This window comes from Colius striatus, chromosome 2 (assembly GCF_028858725.1).
Source record: "Colius striatus isolate bColStr4 chromosome 2, bColStr4.1.hap1, whole genome shotgun sequence".
NCBI lineage: Eukaryota > Metazoa > Chordata > Aves > Coliiformes > Coliidae > Colius > Colius striatus.
Genome location: NC_084760.1, coordinates 13,594,059 through 13,612,439, shown reverse-complemented (window position 1 = coordinate 13,612,439; position 18,381 = coordinate 13,594,059). Strand labels below are relative to the sequence as shown.

The 18,381-nt window shown below is 37.3% G+C and overlaps 1 protein-coding gene across 1 annotated transcript in view; it reads left to right on the top strand.

Moving 5' to 3' along the window:
- The window catches only part of MEI4 (meiotic double-stranded break formation protein 4), a 76,040-nt gene that overhangs the window by 15,418 nt on the left and 42,241 nt on the right, over positions 1–18,381 (top strand). Inside the window, exon 3 of the mRNA XM_061991080.1 lies at positions 8,592–9,151. Within this exon, the coding sequence (XP_061847064.1) occupies positions 8,592–9,151 (560 nt within the window). The remainder of the gene's footprint in view (positions 1–8,591; positions 9,152–18,381) is intronic.

The window sequence follows — 18,381 nt, the reverse complement described above, 5'->3', positions numbered from 1 at the left end:
GTAAGACAAATTCCTTAGCCATTATCAGCTCATTAAATCAACAGTCATATTGTTTCTTGGCAGCCTCTGTTAAAGAGATCTGAAAAGCCTGCAGCTGTTACTCCAACCTAAGAATGCATAAATGCAATATTCTGTCTTTTATTTTTCCCAAGCACGTGTTTTAGGAATGACAATTTAGAGGATAGATGTTTATTGACTTGGTTACTTCAGACTGATGGTCTTGAATGGTTCCAAATTAGTTATCCAAGGTATATTTTTAGGAAAACTTGAATTGAGTATGTATTCTCTCTTCCTCAGCTTCACCTTGGTTCATATTACTCCACTATTATGCAGCAGACAGGAATTTATTGAACTGATTGCTCCTTGAAACAAACAAACAAATCAGATTCCCCCCTGCCTTTTTAAGAATTAGGTTATTCTTCCTTTAATAGATCATTTACAGTCATCTGCCATGCTCTGAAGTCCCCTCCTGTGCTCTTAGCCTCTACAGTAGCATATGGCTGGCAGTCTACCCTATCATAGTATTCCTTGTGTGTTTGGGGAAATGCTGAACTTTGAATCAGAATGTCATTAACATTAATGTCTGATTTTTTAACTGTGTCCTGAGGCCGTGTTTGATTTTTCAGAATACTGTCCCCTAATTTCTGCTTCCTCTGTCAAGACATTTGAAGCAACCTGTGTTTCTTTAGGGAATTTTCTGTCTCCTTCCCTGCTCCTTAACTTGGTGTGTTTCTTGAGGCATTTAGTTGTACATGTGGAAAAAAAGGAAGCAATTTCCTTTATAGATTAGTATGAATTAAGACACTTCAGTCTCCTTTCTTCTTGCTGGAAGCTCAGACTTGCTGCAAAGGCACAAGCATATAGAATTGGAACCAACAAGCTCATCAGCTGAAGTAAAACTGATTATAAATGATACACAATTCCAGCTTACCAGAAGCCTTATTTTGAACCACAGAATTTGTCCACGTCTTCCCTTTCCACTTCCCTGTAGGTTATGGCTTTGGTATTTCTTGCTCAGCAGGGAGACACAGAAACTCTAGGTGCACATCTTAAAGACCCAGTATTTGCTCACTAGGCAAAGAAGGAAATAGATAAGTGGTACTTTGAGAGCAAAAATGATAGCCAGTCAGAATCTTTTCAGAATAATATGATTTCAAACCCCTGAAAGGGCAAAACTCTCTATCATGACTTAAGTAACTTAAGTTGCCATGATTCCTTTGCCTGTTTAGAGGTGAAAGAACATAATTGATTTTAAAGCTCATTTTCAAAGAGAAACGATTCAGATGAATTCAGAAAGATCAGACCAAAACATATGCAGATTCATAAGTGAATAAGTTATTTACAGTCTTGTAAAGAAGTCTTTCTCATTATTATAGGGAGCAACAGTCCAAATCAGACTGAATAGTAAAGATAAAAACATATTTCTCTATTACAAGAAATTACTTTCCTTCCCAGAAAGAGAATTAAATGGTGTGAAATGTATACAGCTGCCAAGAGTACCACTTAGCAAAGATTTTTAGTTCCCAAGGCATGGTAGTAAGGTAGAGGAATATAGACTAGAGTTTCCAAATGATCATAATATGTTTATATAAAAGCTATTTCATTAGGTCAGTATTTTCAAGAAAGTTACTGAGCTACTGGAGTGTGTCCAGAAATGAGTAACAAAGCTGAAGGGTCTAGAGCATAAGTCATATGAGAAGGGAACTGGGATTATTTAGCCTAGAGAGGAGGTGGCTGATGGGAGGCCTTATCACTCTCTATAAATACCTGAAAGGGGTTGCAGTGATGTGGAGGTGAATTTCTTCTCTCAAGTAATGAGTAACAGCATAAGAGGAAAGGGCCTCAAGTTGCACCAGGGGAGGTTTATATTGAGTATTCAGAAGAACTTCTTCACTGAGAGGGTTGTTAGGCAGTGGAAAAGGCTGCCCGAGGAGGTGGTGAAGTCACCATACCTGGAGATATTTAAAAGACATGCAGATGAGAGGCTGAGGGACATGGTTTAGTAATGGGCTTGACAGCATTAGGCTCGATCTTTAAGGCATTTTCCAACTAAAATGATTCTATATTTGAAAGAGCTGCTGTTACAGATTGGTGTTTCCTGTCACTGTATCTTAACCCTCCAGATTTTTGGCAGGAAGTAAAGAATGCAAAAGAAGGAGGAACTGATTGCAGAGCAACTGTGAGCCTCTGAGGCATATCTTTGGTTTCTTCCTTTTTCTAGCATCATTTTTTCAAGGTGAAAGGATTCTCCATTGGGCAGCAGTCAACACTTAGTCTGAAGTTGCCATGGAAAACAGATATAATTATCTTTGTCCAGTGCCTAGGGACGTGATATTACTGCATAAAGAGATTCTTCCTTCCTCCACCTGCCCCTGCCTCACCCAAATGATGGCCTTCTCTCCACGTAGATCCATAAGGGCAGCCTAGTCTAAGTGTCACCTCAGCATTTTCTCTAAGGCATGGCAGTATCAGACAGACAGTACTTCCAAAATGATCTGTCATTCAACATCTCACGTGCTCTGGTGCTAGTGGTACTGATGCAAGTAGGAAGCATTGCAAGTAATGCCTCACAAAGAGTATTTCTTTAGGAGGGGGAGCACAGAGTTGAGAACAGATATCTGAGATGACAAAAACGAAGTTAAAATTGTGTTTAGCACAGATTTATGGGAATATGGCTCTTGGAATATGATGATGAGATAAATCTGTTCCTCATAATTGTAGTGACACAACGGGGAACTTTATGAAAGCTGAAGCCTTTTCAGGATAATTAAATAAGTCAATTTGCAATCTGGAAAAAGCACCAGCTGGAGTGTAATGATTCATTGAAATCTCAGAGTACTGCTCCTTCCATGGATAACAGGTCTGTTTTGGTTGTGGAAACTTTCTCCCTTTGAAAGCAGATGCTATCTATCTTATCAGATGGCATTGCTACAGCTGTTCTAAAGACATACTCGGGGCAAAGAGACCCAAGAGCATGCTTTTCTTTCCAGGTTTCTGTATAGGGAACCCATTCAGAGGCAAAAAAACCCATAATTGTCCCAGCAAGAGAAAAGGTTTGTTATTGTTTTATAAATTCCCTGTTTATGTCAGGTTCCTGGTAAGTTGCATAGTGACATTTAGGGAGTTCATAAAAACAAATGGGATTCATAATCTAGTGTAATAGGGTAATAGAATGATAGTTCTGGGAAACCTGAATGTATATAGTAAAAACAGGTTAAGAAGTGTGGCCATGTCAATTAGGATTCTCTTGCCTATAAGTCCACTGTAGAGAGCTAAGGGCCAATGAAATTTTTCACTGGAAATATAGACTAGCAGAATGGTTGAGGTTGGAAGGGACCACTGGAGGTCGTCTTGTATAACTCCCTTGTCAATTAAGGCTACCTAGAGACAGTTGTGCAGGACTGTGCCTGAACAGCTCCTGAGTATATCTAAGAATGAAGATTCCACAGCCTGTTTGGGCAACTTTAACCAAACTCAAACTTAGATTTGAGCTTCTCAAGTAGATATTTGTCTGTGAGTTTCTGGATGTATAAGCAAAAAAGACAAATATTTATATCACCTTATATTTGAGGGAAGAGATGTTTTTAGGAATGTGCATGCTAGCTGATTTCACAGGGACTCCATCTCATTTCAGCCTTCAGTTCATTAAAGTTGGACCCAAATCATTGCTGTCTGCATTGGCTGGTAAGTTTTGTCTCTTGGCAAAGCTTATTTTGTTTGAAGATGTAAAGCATTTTTGAGAAGACATTGTTCTTCCAGTTCGGCACTACTCATACAAACAGATAGTTGTGATAGGTAACAGTAATTCACTTTGTATCTTGAAATATCACCTATCTAGCTTAGAACTCAAATTTCCATCATCTCATCAAGATGGTCAATATTGTAAAGCATATGTTAGATCTTTTGTCATGAAAGCTACTTGATGGTCATTAACTGACCCAAATCTGTGTTTCTCACCTGATCATCAATCCTTCCATACCCTCATTGCAGGTATTCTTTAATTGATTTACACTATGAAAGATTTGTGCTGTCTTCTGCAGAAATTTCCTAAAAATTAGTATTTATATCCTCAAAAGCCTTCTCAGTTCTTAACTGTATTCTAAATATTTAGATGCTTTATGTAAGCAGAATCCCTAACAAATTGAACTATATGCTTCTAAGCCTTCCAAGAAGCATTTAAATCAGTAAGGCATTGAACAATTAATTTGAAAACTTGAAATATTCAATCTTGTATTTATTTCTGTGATATTACTCCTAAATGGGACAAAGTATGTCAGCACGAAATACTTTAGCTTTAAACAGAAGGACTTTCTTTCCCAAGCTGGTCATTAAAAAAAATACAGAAATGCAGAAGGAAAGTGTGGGATACCTAGATATATGGCTTCTAAAATTTCTTCATCTGGAGAATTCTTTTTCCTAATTATTTAAAAATATTCATATATGTGAGACAATATTTCCTTGCTCTGATATGTGCAGAAGTTTAACCTGATTCCAGATCAGAACAACAATGGTGTCCCTTCCAACCCTTAAGATTCTATGATTCTGTAAGTTTGTGAGGTAGAGTTGTTTTTTCTCAGTCAGACAGCTTGGTTAGTAGTGAAAAGAGCAGACCAGAGACAGGCTTACACATGAAGAAAAAGTAAATAAAATAGTTAATGTGTGAAAAAATGGAGAAGTAACACAATAGGAGAAAATATTAATAATTTCACTTATGTTTCCATTTCCTGTTCAGTTATTGGTAGAACACGTACTTGGAAAGTAGAATGTGGTATCATTGAGGAGGTTTCTAGGATTGGCCCATTTTTAATTGTCGTTTTTTTAGAAGTGGAACTGAGCTAATCAGTTTTAACAATTTTAAGAGAGCTTTAGATGTCTTAACATCATTGGTTTTGATTTTCAAGTGATAGTGCATGTGTGTACTCACAAAGCAAGAGAATATAAACAATGCCTAATGCTTGAAAATGAAGTAATTTCTTTCTTTGCAGAATTCAATTCATCTCTTCTCTTTGGTTTTTACATCTACCACCTTCAAACCCATTTCTGTTCTGCAGTCCCTGTTGGTGGTTTAATGGGTGTATATTAAGTTTTTGAAAAGACTTTCAGACCATCTTATGATTCCACAGCAATTTCATCAGTTGAGGGCTGTTTTTCAGGTTTTTACATTTTGAAGTGCATATAACGTGGCCTTCCACATTCAAGCATTGTCTGGTCTGTGGCAGACAGTAGTGCAGGTGTCTGAGAAAGCATTTTCCACCACCGTACTCCTGCAAAATGGATATTATGCAGATGCTGCTTCTCTTACTCTGAGTTGGGTAGGACCAGGATCTGGTTCATTCCCTTGTCTCTTCACAGCTCTGAAAATCCTTATGACCATACTGCTGGCAACAGGCATTCGGGAGACAAAATGTGTTTTCCTATCCTAGTGAAGCAACTGGCTCTTCCTCCTTGCTTCCTTGACTCTGAACTGAATCTTGGTGTCTGTATTAAGGTGGCTGTTCAGAAGTGACAAAATTCTTTTGGGAGATGGGGTGGACTTTGTTGTTTTCCAGAGCTATGCTTCCTCAAGGCTAGCTGAAGACTCCATACTCTCTAATCATAACTGATTGATGTCTCACTCCTCTGATAAAAGCCTCCATGTTCTGTGGTCCAACAGCAGTAAATGCATTTGATTTCATACACTTCACAGCAGGGTCTGCAAACCTTGCTTACATACTATACACAGGATGTGAGTCATTCCCTTGTCCCTTGAGCAACTGCTGGTTTTCAGGCCAGAATTTTCTGCAGTGGTAGATATGTGGATATCCACATGTGTAGAGACATGTCAGTTCTTCAGCCCTTGCACCCTGAGGCTGTTCTTGCTTTATTTAGGGAGCACACAGCTCTGATTTTCAGCTCAGAATCTTAATGTGGCAAAGAGCTAGTCTCAAATAAGAATTAAGAGTTTAAATATTTCCTGAATCTGATGTGACATATTTGAGGCTGTAAAATTGCTTATGATCAGGTGTTTCATTACCTATATAAAGGCACTGTAAAATGTTGTGGTTGGTTTATCATGCACACTAAACTGTCTTGTTTCTTATTCCAGTATATTTACAGTCAAATGGTCTTGAAATTACTGTTTAAAGATTATTGTTAATGTGAGATAGGCTTAATGCTGTTCCTTTTTGGGATGTTTTTTGTATGTCATTATCACATGATATGAACATCGAGACCTTGTCATTTACACAATAGTTAAGTGTAAAGTGATTATTTTACCTTCATTCAAAAAATAAATAAGTTTTTTATAGACATTTTGAGAGAAATAATGAGTATTTCCTGGTGGGTGATTTATTTCTTTCTTTAAAAGACATCTTCCAATTCCTCCCCAAATGACTACAATGTATAAATGGCTGAACATTTTTAAAGCATTTTTACATTATTCATTGAACTGAAAATACGCTGCCATTGGGGACTTACTGTAATAGGCTTTTCTAGAAACTCATCATGGGACAGGAGTTTGGTACCTCAGTGAGTAAGAGCTTAAGTATAAATGCAACATTGTCTCCTACTGGTAAGTGTTTCACTTACTATGCTACCCCTTCTATTTAGAGACAGTTTTTGGTGTCTGTGATTATTTCTGTATTATTCTTTTCATCCCATTTTCTTCTTCCTTTTTCATCTCTTTTTTTTTTTTTTCTTTTCAACAAAATAGTCAGTGAACATAAATACATTTTTTTGCACATAGTTCTTGCTTCACTTCTTTTGATTCCTGGTGTTACAGCCTTGTGAGCAATTTTCATATTGCCTCATGGGATTAAGAACAGAAACAATATATCCACATAGGAATATAGTTCATTAACAGCCTTATTTTCCTTAAACAGCACTAAAAACATCTTTCCATTTTTTTTTTTTTTTCTTCTGGAATGTCTTTTGCACAAAACCTGAGGGAGAGGACAAGGGGTAATGGGATGAAGCTGGAACACAAACAGTTCCACTTAAATATAAGAAAAAACTATTTCACTTTTCAGGTGAGGGAGCCGTGGCACAGGCTGCCCAGAGGGGTTGTGGAGTCTTCTTCCTTGGAGGTCTTCAGGAGCCAGCTGGACATGTTCCTATTCAACTTGATCTAGGTGGACCTGCTTCTGCAGTGGGGTTGGACTAGATGGTCTCTAAAAGTCCCTTCCAACCCTACCATTCTGTGAGAGAAGATATGAAAGACTGATGCCTGCTTTTGTTAGTCAGATCATTGGAAGTATGCTTTGCTTGTTTTCCAAGTTTGGGTATTGAGGGCATTTGGGAGCAGTGTAAAATGCTAAGCCAACCTTGCAAGTCCTGTTTTTCCTACCTCCTGGAAATGTCAATTGATTTCCTCACAATCTATCCATTGTTAGCCAATGGGTAGCAATTCTATTCAATTTTGATTATGTCTGGATGTTAGAAGCATGAAACTCAAAAATAAAGGAGTCACATTTCTAGTTTTGGTCTCAGTAGTCATACCCTCACTGGATAATCTGATATGCTTTCAGAGACTGAAGTCATGGTCAGAATTTAATGAAGTGTGCATAAACTTCTTTGGGCGGTGTTTCATTAGTGTACAAAATACTGTAGGTTGCCACCTAGTAATTTTTTTTTTTTGCGTTAAAATTTTTGCCACAAAGTATAACATTTATTTTTTGTTAGGCCAAACAATCTATAATATCTTAATATCCATTTAAGAATACAAACATGTGTGACTAAGGTATTGCTTTGGATCCTTGTAGAAAATACATGCGGTATATGCAGGCTTTTTTGAGAGATGGGAAACACTTTGTGTCTCTGTCCCAGTAAGCAGGGCACAGCCTGGAGCTGGTCAGATGGAGCTCTAGCCTTGCCCTTTGGCGCTGAGATGCTTATGTGTTATGGTCTTTCACTTCACTGTTCTAATATCTCTTGCTTGTTTTGACTACAGTCTTTTGGCGTAGGTAGCACAGAGAAAGTCTGTTGTCACCTAGTGCTGAAATTATGCCTGGAGGCACTGACTTAAATGTATTTAATGTGTGACATAGGATGAAAGAGATTCTACAACACTGTATGAAAATAATTTAGTACTGTGAATGCAATGCATACCTTCTGTAATGTAGTTTGTGTGTTTTTGAAGAAGATGGTATGAGGCAGGTGGTGACAGGAGAAATTTATTGTTTCATAGAATCATAGAATGGTAGGGGTTGGAAGGGACCTTTAGAGATCATCTAGTCCAACCCCCCTGCAGAAGCAGGGTCACCTACATCTGGTCAACAGGAACATGTCCAGACAGGTCTTGAATACCTCCATGGAAGGAGACTACACAACCTTGAAAACTTAAAACCGTCAGGAACTTTAAACTCAAAATTACTGTTCATATTGCTATAGATATAAACCATCTTGCTTACAAATAGACACTACCTTCTGAAAGTTTTGACTTTAATTTTAAAATGTCACCTTCTTCCACAGCTAAATTACAGTCATTCGAAGTTTGTAATACATAGGTATTACGTGTTTTTTGCATAGCTTCTAAAGAAGAAAGGATATATGACACTTTTCATAAGCATATATTTAACTACTATACAAATATAAATTTCACATTTGTGTTTCAGGAAAACCAGATACCTCTGCTGAAACTCTTCTGGATCAGGAATGTATAAACCCTATGAGTTATTCCAGCCAGCTAGAAGACTCTGGATGTGATGTCTCTAATGACTACGCATTCGATTCTTTAGGCACAACTTCTGGTTTTCACCAGTCTGAGCATAACATAAACACTTCTAAACATTGGTTGGAAAGAGTTCCCCCACTGAATCTTTGCTGTACTAGCAAGGAGAAAGCTCTGACTGCTCCAGTGCAGTTTTTGCAACATCTGCTTGAAATAAGAAAACTGTCCGAAAGAGGAATTCTTCAAGCTGATTTCACAGAACTTGAAAACGATTCCTTCACCATATGCAATTCAGTGTCTCAGTTGCTTGATGGACTGACTGTTTTTTATAACAGTCCTAAAATTCCAGTTTCGAATTTTCTTACCGAAGCAGTTTGTGTTTTGATCAGTTTAATAACTGATACTAAATTATGTAATCATATTTTGAAGAAGCGTTTCAAGAAGCTGGAAGAATTTAAGAAAAATCTAATTCAAATTATTTTAAGTAACAGCAGTGTTAATAGGGTAAGTTTAAAACATTTTCCATCTTTCCTACAGCATTTCAGTATATGGTAGTATTCTGGTTTTAGCCACTTTTTGCATACAAGTTTGTCTTAGTATTTTGAAGAATGCTTCTCTGAGATTTTTTTGTGATAATTCTTTTTGTAACATGAACAATAAATGCTTTAAAGCATTTGAAAAAGTTCTTGCTCATGTATGCAAGTTCTTCTAGTCTGTTCCTGAGAGCAACACTTTTTAAAACTGTTACAAAGGCAGATTAACACAGCCTTATAGAAAATACGTGAGAAATACACAATTTCTCTTGCTACATGAAGATATATTGTAAATGTTCACAAAGTAATGACTACAATTCTGTTATTCCCTCTTGGGTACCTAGATTAAATTGGTTTAGTTGGTCTAGAAAATCCTTGTCACTCTCTAGATGTTTGAAAATTCATGTTTTAAAATTAAGTCAACCAATGAATGAAGCATTCAGAAATAGCATGTCACTGGCACAAACAGCAAATAAGACTAAATTGCATTTTGTCTGTATTCATCATTCTGCATTATCCCATGCATCATCTTGTTAGTTTTCCCATTCAACTAAAGTATCCCTAGTCTGTCTTCACAACACTTCCCGTAAGTAATGAATTCCATTGTCTGTCTTAGGATTTTTTGTTTTCATTCTTTCTTCTAGAGTAACATGGAGGAGACATGATGGTGGAATTGTTTGAGTCTTAGATGTACCAATTTAGTATCCACTTGTGTGTAACTACACTACGATCATAGTAAATGAAGATTGTATCTCTATAATCCATGGAGCCTAAAGAGTGCTGACCAGGTACTAGGTCCCTGTTTTAGGATGAGCTGTAAACTTGCCTTTAACACAATGAGAGCCTAGACATCTGCTACACATGTGGACAGATGTATCTATTTGTCTTAATATAAAATGAATCCCACTCACTGTGTATTAGGTATGTACCCCAGTATGTAAATATCAACCAAATGCTATTACCAAACTATCAGGGGCAGGGGACCAAATATGCTTGTACTTTGGTCAGAAAGCATTCAGAAGAAATTCTTCATGTACTGAAGGTTTTCCAGGACTAGAGCCTTGTGTTTGTGCTTTCTATTTCGGTGTTGCCGTGGTGTGAGGCTTAGTTTTTAGTTGGAGGTGTCCCTGGCCTGTGTTTTGAAAGTCTATGAGTACACATACCATGTTCATGGTATCAGGAATAGTCATGCAGGTATGACTGTTTTGTGTGAGTGTGTGTGTGTATGTGATTACAGAATACTGCATGAAGAAAACTTTACCAGGCATTCGTTAAGACCTTCTTCATAGTTTATAATGTCCAGTGTTTCCCCTCCTCTACCAAATAGAAGGTTAATAAGTAATTAAAATAATGTTAATTGTGGGAGAGCAACCATAAGATCATCAGAGAGGGGTTACTCGTTAATTGGACAAACCTAGCAAAGCTGGAGTGAGAGGTGTCATATATTAAATAAGAGAAAATATCCTGATGGATATGGGATGTTTCAGGTCTACATAATACATTTATAAATCATTCAGGAAGAATGCAGTATGTCCATATAATTTGCAAGTGGCATCATTTCTGTGAATATCTTCACTGAAACAGATGGCTTTTTATGAGATGTTACATAACTTGCTTCCACCAAAATATTGACTTAACAATCATTCCTACTAGCAGCCATTACTTCAATCAAACAGATACAAAGACTTTAAAAACTGTATAAACCAATTACTAAGGGATAATCATGGTAGCTCTCAGATTTCTAAGGAAATGGGGCAAATGTTGTGTGTAGTAATTGCAATGTTTATGAAGATGTATTGAAAAATCCTTTTTAGAGGTTTGATTTTCTATAAATTGGATTGAATATGGAAATAAATATGTAGAATTCAGAATTAGTAGTGGAAATTGTATAATTCTCCATGTGCTGTGTATCAGAGATCTCCCAGGGACACTTTGTACTTCAGTTTTAATTATCACTGTTTACTGAAGTGGTGATTGAAATATCAAGATTATAGGTTTAAAATAAAATTAACATTAATTACGAGGCTGTCATCTGGAAAGAGTGGCAAACTGTATGAATTTTGGTTCCAGGAGGATGCTTAAATCTCTCCAGTATAAAAGACACTAGGAATTTTACTCTGTCTAGCCTTGCTGTTGAAAAGCATTTGTACAGACAGCTACCAATGCAGCTGTAGTATTTGACACAACTTTCCCTTTGCTGTCCACACCTATAAAACTGTCAGGAGCTGTCAAGAAGGACAAAGGACTGTGAGAAACACCTTCAAAAAGTGAATAAAGAGAGAAATGGCTGTGAATTACATTTAACCTCATCTTCAAAAGCAGTCCCAGTGTTTTGCAAGAACAAATTAAATTACTTTTAAAAACCTTTGAGAAATGGAAAAAAATATAATTATCTCTACAATAGATGTAAAGGAAGAAAAACAGCGGCAAATTATTTCCTGTAACTGTTGAGTCCTATTGTTTGTGATGTTTCTAATTATAAAGCAGTGGAAGCTGTAGGAACCAGCAAAGATATGTACTTAGAGTTTTTCTGCCTGGATTCAGTTGCCTAAATTTATGCACTTTGGATAGAATTTTTGACCCGAAACCCTAAATTGACTTTTTTTTTTAAAGAAAAAAAATCCATCATTTAAGATATGAGAGGTAAAGTAAAAGGAAATATTGCTTAAAATACAGAAGTATTTAAATCAAAAAACTACAAATAACAGGTAGCCTCTTGAATTTGCCTTCTTATTTTTTCTTCTCTCCTTTCATGTGTGGAGAGCAGCTCAAAAGAATGCACACAGCTGTCAGACAGAATCTTTTGGAGGAAGCCTTTAGGAAATACCTAGAACGGAGCCTCAAGTCACAGATCTGTGAATGCTGTGAGGTTAAATCATGTGCTCAAAGGTCTGTCTCTGCACCTTCTACCTGTGTCTTGCATCTCTGTATGGCTGCCACAGGAAAGCTTGATTCTGGTATGGATGAGCTATTGCTCTCATGTTGCAAAATCTATGATAGTTGCTGCTGATTTATGAAGCAAGCATTTTGCTTGTCATCAGTTTTTGAGTCCTCAGCACTGAAGTGCTTGGAGGTGTGTTGCTGTTGGTGCAGTGCCTTTCGATGTGCAAATTGTTCATTCATGTTGAGTCACTCTGCTATCAGCAGAGCCCCTGTCCTACTTATGCAGGTTCTTTTTAAGTCCTGCTTTCAGGCAGGCAAAAATGTGTTATAAGAAAGCTCTGTGAAACTCTATTCAGTTCATAGAGCCACTGGCTCTCTTTTTCAAATGGACTGTTCACCGCTACTGACAAAATATGTTTCCTATGGAAAACTTCTGTAGGAGATGTAGTATGTTATTATCACTCCATTGGAGTAGAAACTTTGTCCCTTCTTCTGAAAGGAATCACAGGAACATTTTCCCTAATCTACCCATTTGGGATTTGACAACAGATATCTCTATCAGCCTCCATAGGGACATAGTGAATATGCAGAATAGCATGTGTGTTTCATGTTTGGGGTGAAGATATTGCTCATCTCATTGTAGTAGATAACTTCAGAGTGGACACTAAATTCCTTTTACGTGGGCGGTGTCCTGGCACCTGCCTGGAAGCCTTCTGTGGTGAATTTGGACCGACTCTCTATAATTTCTGAACAATTGTGGAGGACTGGAGAGATGTCTGAGTGGAGTTCCACAGGAATTGGTTCTGGGGCTAGTCTTGTTCAACATCTTTATCAACGACCTGGATGAGGGGAAAGGCTGCGGCAACTCAGACTGTTCAGCATAGAGAAGAGAAGACACGGGTGACCTCATTAATACTTACAAGTTTTTAAAAGGTATATGTCAAGAGGATGGGGCAGCAGTTTTTTCTGTAGTGTCCAGTGATATGACTAGGGGTAATGAAGAAGAGCTGAAACACAAAAAAAGTTCCTTCTAAACATAAGGAAGAACTTATTTCCTGTTCAGATGAGGGAGCCCTGGCACAGGCTGCCCAGGGAGGATGTAGAGTCTCCTTCTCTGAAGGTTTTCAAGAGCCACCTGAAGACATTCCTGTGTGATGTTATGTGATCTAGGTGGACCTGCTTTATCATTTTAGGTATAGATGATCTCTAGAATTCCCTTCCAACCCCTACCATTCTGTGATTCTATGAATTAGCTTTAAAAAGTCAAATCCCTGTTACAGAAATTAAGATACTTAATATATGTCTTATCTATATCTCTTGCAAATGCATCTGTATAAAGCTTGAAAACTATTATTGTTAAGGACTTCCAAATCTTGTTTGTTATTTAGAAGAAAACTGCTTTTCTGTCTTCAGTCTGGCTTCTTTCATTGCAGTTCAACTATATTCAAAGTTGTCATAGCCAAACACAGTCAGAATGTGCTGCATTAGTTAAGATTTATGTGATCACTAGTGAAGTCACACTAGTTTAGCAGCATTCACAGAAACTCTGTTCACTGGCTGTACTTCTTTTAGGTGCATCTCATACTGTTATTTGGAACATGGAAAATGCACTGATTATGTGCCAAAAGATGCCGGTCTTCTCCCTGGGTTCTGTAGAGAGTTGTGTGTTTCTTGGACCTCTTGTTTTGAGGAGATAATCAAACCACTAAAATAAAAGACAATGTTATATTGGCTTCGGGATTCTAGAGTAAACTTTAGCTGTGTAGGGCTCTCAGAAGAGACTGCTTTCTGGTGCCTTGTTCCTGTTCAACAAATACCTCATCCATCTTCCCCATCTCACTAGTAATCTTTCAAAAAAAGACCCAGAAGACAGACATATGTATGTTAGTGAACTATACTCGTTTACTGCTTCTCATGCTATGTTTAAAACATCACTGCTGACTTCTAAGGTGCTATAAAGAGTCATTAATTGCCTGCTTTGTTCAAACAAAGCAAAATTTTTAAAAAGTTATATTCTATTTTCTTCCTCTCTTTGTAACCATTATCCCCTTTGGAAATTGCCTAACCTACCTTTAGGGTAGTATCTTACTGGATACTGATACAGGAACATCATTTCTAGGAACTTTTTTCTATCCTGGAAGTGACTTTACTGCTTATTTTCATTATTCTCTCTCATACGTCATAGAATCATAGAATGGTAGGGTTGGAAGGGACCTTTGAGATCACCTAGTCCAACCTCCCTGCTAAAGCAGGTCCACCTAGATCACGTCACACAGGAACATGTCCAGGCAGGTCTTGAAGACCTCCAAGGAAGGAGACTCCACACCCTCCCTGGGCAGCCTGTGCCAGGGCTCCCTCACCTCAACAGTGAAATAGTTTTTTCTTATTTTTAAATTGAACTTTTTTTGTGTTCCAGCTTCATCCCATTATCCCTTGTCCTGTTGCTAGACACCATAAAAAAAAAAAAAGGGATGTCCCAACCTCCTGACATGTCCCTCTAAAAGTCTTTATGTAGAATTTTACAAATGGCCAAGTGTTATGTATTTAGCAGAAAAGCAAACGTAAGAATTCTGAGTGGTAGCTTAATGCCTTTACTGACTCTTTGCACAAGAAATGATTCATGATTCTTTGTGAAAATAACAAGTTGAAATGTACAGTAAGAAACAAAAAGAAAAATGTTTGAATCTATTTGGCAATTTTTTAATGAAATGTGTGGAAATGTGCTTGTGCAATTGAAAAAGCACACATTAAGAAGAACCATAATTGCCAGTCTTGGGCCAGCTGGCATCAGGACAATGTGATGAAACATACCAAACCCACTCAGGTTTTCTGAAGGGGGAGCATTGCAAAGAGCAAGTGCTGCCATGCTGTATGCAGGTTCCCAATTTATTGTCAAAGTTACATAATAGCTGGGGTTTTTTTTACATCCTGCTGACTTTCAGACTTTGCCTGTTTTCCATTCTCATGCTGCTGCTTCTCACACTCACAAAAGGGCATTCTGTAACATTACCCATTCGCCAGCAATCAGTCTCATACTCTGAAAGTTGGTTTACATTTTTTACCAATTATCAGTTCTGTGTTCCCACACATGATTTTGAGTCTTTTCTTACCTAGGATACAATTTGTATTATTCATTAATGACTGAAATTGCCTGGAAGAGAGTAATCATAAATTTACATGGATGGTTTTTAACAATGTATATTTAATACATGCTCTGCCTAGTTCTGGGTGACACAGATTCCCCTGGCCATGAATAATTTTCATTATCTTTTGTCAGCAACTGCCAAGACAGTACCAAACTCATCAGTTTACAACTCTTGCCTGCTCAGGGACAAATGAGATTTAAAAATAGTTATTCGTGTCAGCCTGGTTCCCAAGTATAAAACTAGTGGGCTTCAGTTTTCCTAAATTGAGTCCCAAGGGAAATCTCATGGTTTTTCAGACATGATACTTTTTTTTTCCTGCCAAAGATTTTGCTTGTATAGTGGAAGAGCAGTTCATTCATATAAATATTAAAATGTGTTACCAGGATTTTATGGTCTAGTAAAAGTCGATGTTTGAATCTCTTGATTGTTGAATTAAATTTTCTCAGCATTTTTTTATCCTATGTAGAGAGCTATTTAAGTCAAATGGTAATCAAAATCTGTTGTCTTGTAAATTACTAGAGTCCGAAATAATCACCAAATTGACTAACTCTCATTTACTTCAGTAAAGTGGATCATAGGAGTAACTAGACAGGAATGAATGAAAGAAAATTTTGTCTGCCTTAGACTTTTGTCCACTTTTCCTCCTCATCTTTAGCTGATACACATCATACACTAAATCTACAATTATTGAAGAGTTACAGGGTGAAAGTTAGCAGTGTTCATTTTACCATTAAGGCAAAAAAGCTTTATTTGTGATTTCCACCTTGCCAGTAATGTTGTTTTGTCAGGACTATCTCTTTACCTAACAGCATATAATGTTGCCTGTTTTTATCCAATTAATGAGTGTTCAGGGTATTACAGATTATTTCCCCTGGGAGAAGAAAAAAGGGATAAAATAGTCCTTTGCTATTCTCTTGATTTACAAATTAAATATATGGGGACCTTTAACACAAGAATACAGGAGGTTCTTGGTTTTGTTGAATGTGGGAGGTAGTATGTATCAAATATGGTTGTTTCTTTCCTCTGCCCGCAGTCTGTCTCCAGCAAATGCTTTCTATCAAAACTCTCTTAACTTTCTGTAGCATCATATCAAGCAGTGTCGTTTTGCTTCTTTGGCATCTCTCTGATATTTGCAGCTGAGACTGTGTGGAACAGCAACGTCAAAGCCTGTCCCTCAGTCCTTCACTTATTATGCCTGTACAGAAGTATTTGAATTCTATCTAGGCCTCGTTTTCTGGTATTATAGCCATATTATTAAACAAAAGGGCCTAAAATTGTTCACTTTATTTTGCTGAAGTGGACCATAGTAGGTGGTTATTCAAGGGTACAATATGATCACTTTAGCTCCATCACATCATGACTTACAACAGCTCTTTAGTTCCATTCCGGTCACTTTCAGATGGAGGTCTAGGACTATTCTTGCTCTAAGAGTTATCTTTCCCTTCATGGAAATACTCATTTTGCTGCTTTTAACAGAGATAGAGCTCTTTTTTTTTTTTTTTTTTTTTTGTCTTAGGGAGATTGCCTCTTACATCCTATAGTTTTTGAAAGTGGATGTATATCCCACAGAGTTTTTGGTAATAGTCCTCAACCATTGCTTAAAATGTGTATACATACTTTAATAATGAGAATCTTGGTGCTTCTCTGTTCTTTTGCCTATTCGTTAATTAATTTTTTCTTATAGCTTAAATTTTTCGTGGTTCTCTTGGAAATATCTTTGTGTGCACTAATAGAGTGTGTGTTTATGTTATGGTGATAGCACAGAAATGAAAAACAGGCTCTACAGAGCTTATTATCTACAGCCACTTGCAAAGACAGTTGATTGTTCCTTGCCTAACTTTTTGATTAGGCTATTCTTGCAGTGAAATCTACAACTATACACAAGGTACTTCCCTTTTTCCTAGATATGTATGCCAGACACTTGGCATCTTTAAGTGGTATTCAGAATATCTTACACAGTGTAGGCAGAGGGGAGAAGAGTGAAGGGTTGGGAAGTAAACATCTGAACTGTTTTCATTTGCAGGAAGTGTCTATAAATCTTAGACTCTTAAACGAGACATTGATTTACATCCCTGAATTTCTTTAAGGATGGCCATCTGACTCTTTAGTTTAATAGCTGAAAAATACCTGCTTTCTGTAATTAATCCATTGACTTTTTCTAAGCAGTCATAGAATCATAGAATCAAAGAATGGTAGGGTTGGAATGGACTTTTAGAGATCAACTAGTCCAGTCCCTCTGCAGAAACAGGTCCACCTAGATCAGTCCTCAGATTAAAAATTTGAATCCATAATTATTCTCATGTCATTTCACTCACTTGTTGCTTGGTGTCATCTGCATCCACTAACATGGCTCAGCAACTTGGCATCAGCAAGCAGGCAGGCAGTTCTTCACCCCTCTGGTCTTCTGACCAGGACTAGTTAAGAATGGCAAATCAAGAATGATAGAAATTTTAATCTCTCAAGACATGGAAGACTCTGTATCTAGAGTGCTTCTTTGTAATTAATAGAATGTATTCAATGGGTATTAAAAAGTGGGCCACAGTAACATCAGAGGTGTCTGAGTGGCAGCTGTTTTGAATGCGGTTTGTTTAACTTGGATTGATACTGTCTTCCTGTTGACAATATTTATTGAATCCAGCCTCTTGGATGAATTGGATTGTTTAGATGCCTAATTCATGAATCTCAAGAAGATGCAGAAGTTCTTGATCTCTGCCAAGATAGCATTGCTTCAAGTAAATTTATTGGTGAAAACTCTGATGCCAGCAGGATCTCAAATGTCTTTGCTTGAGATTTTTGTACACATCAGTTACTTGTACTTAATCTTCAGGTGAATTGGTTACTTGTGCTTGTGTTCATAGTTGTAGTGTTTGCGTACCCTCAAGGAAAGTGTTGTTAAAGGTTAGTGGTGTGCGGTGATATAATCAAAGCACATGATTTTGGTGTATGGAAAAAGATACCATTTTGAGGTAGACACTAAATTAAACGTGATAGTGATCTGCAGTACTGAGTTTCTTTGAGGACATCCAAGTTGTGCTTTGGGTTGGGGGTTTTCTTTGATTTTGATTTTTTTTCGTGTGTGTTTTATTTCAAAAAAAGCCCAAAAAAGCCTCACAGCAAGAACTGTTGTACTTTACCCCATCAACTAGGCCTCATTGCTGTATATATAATATCC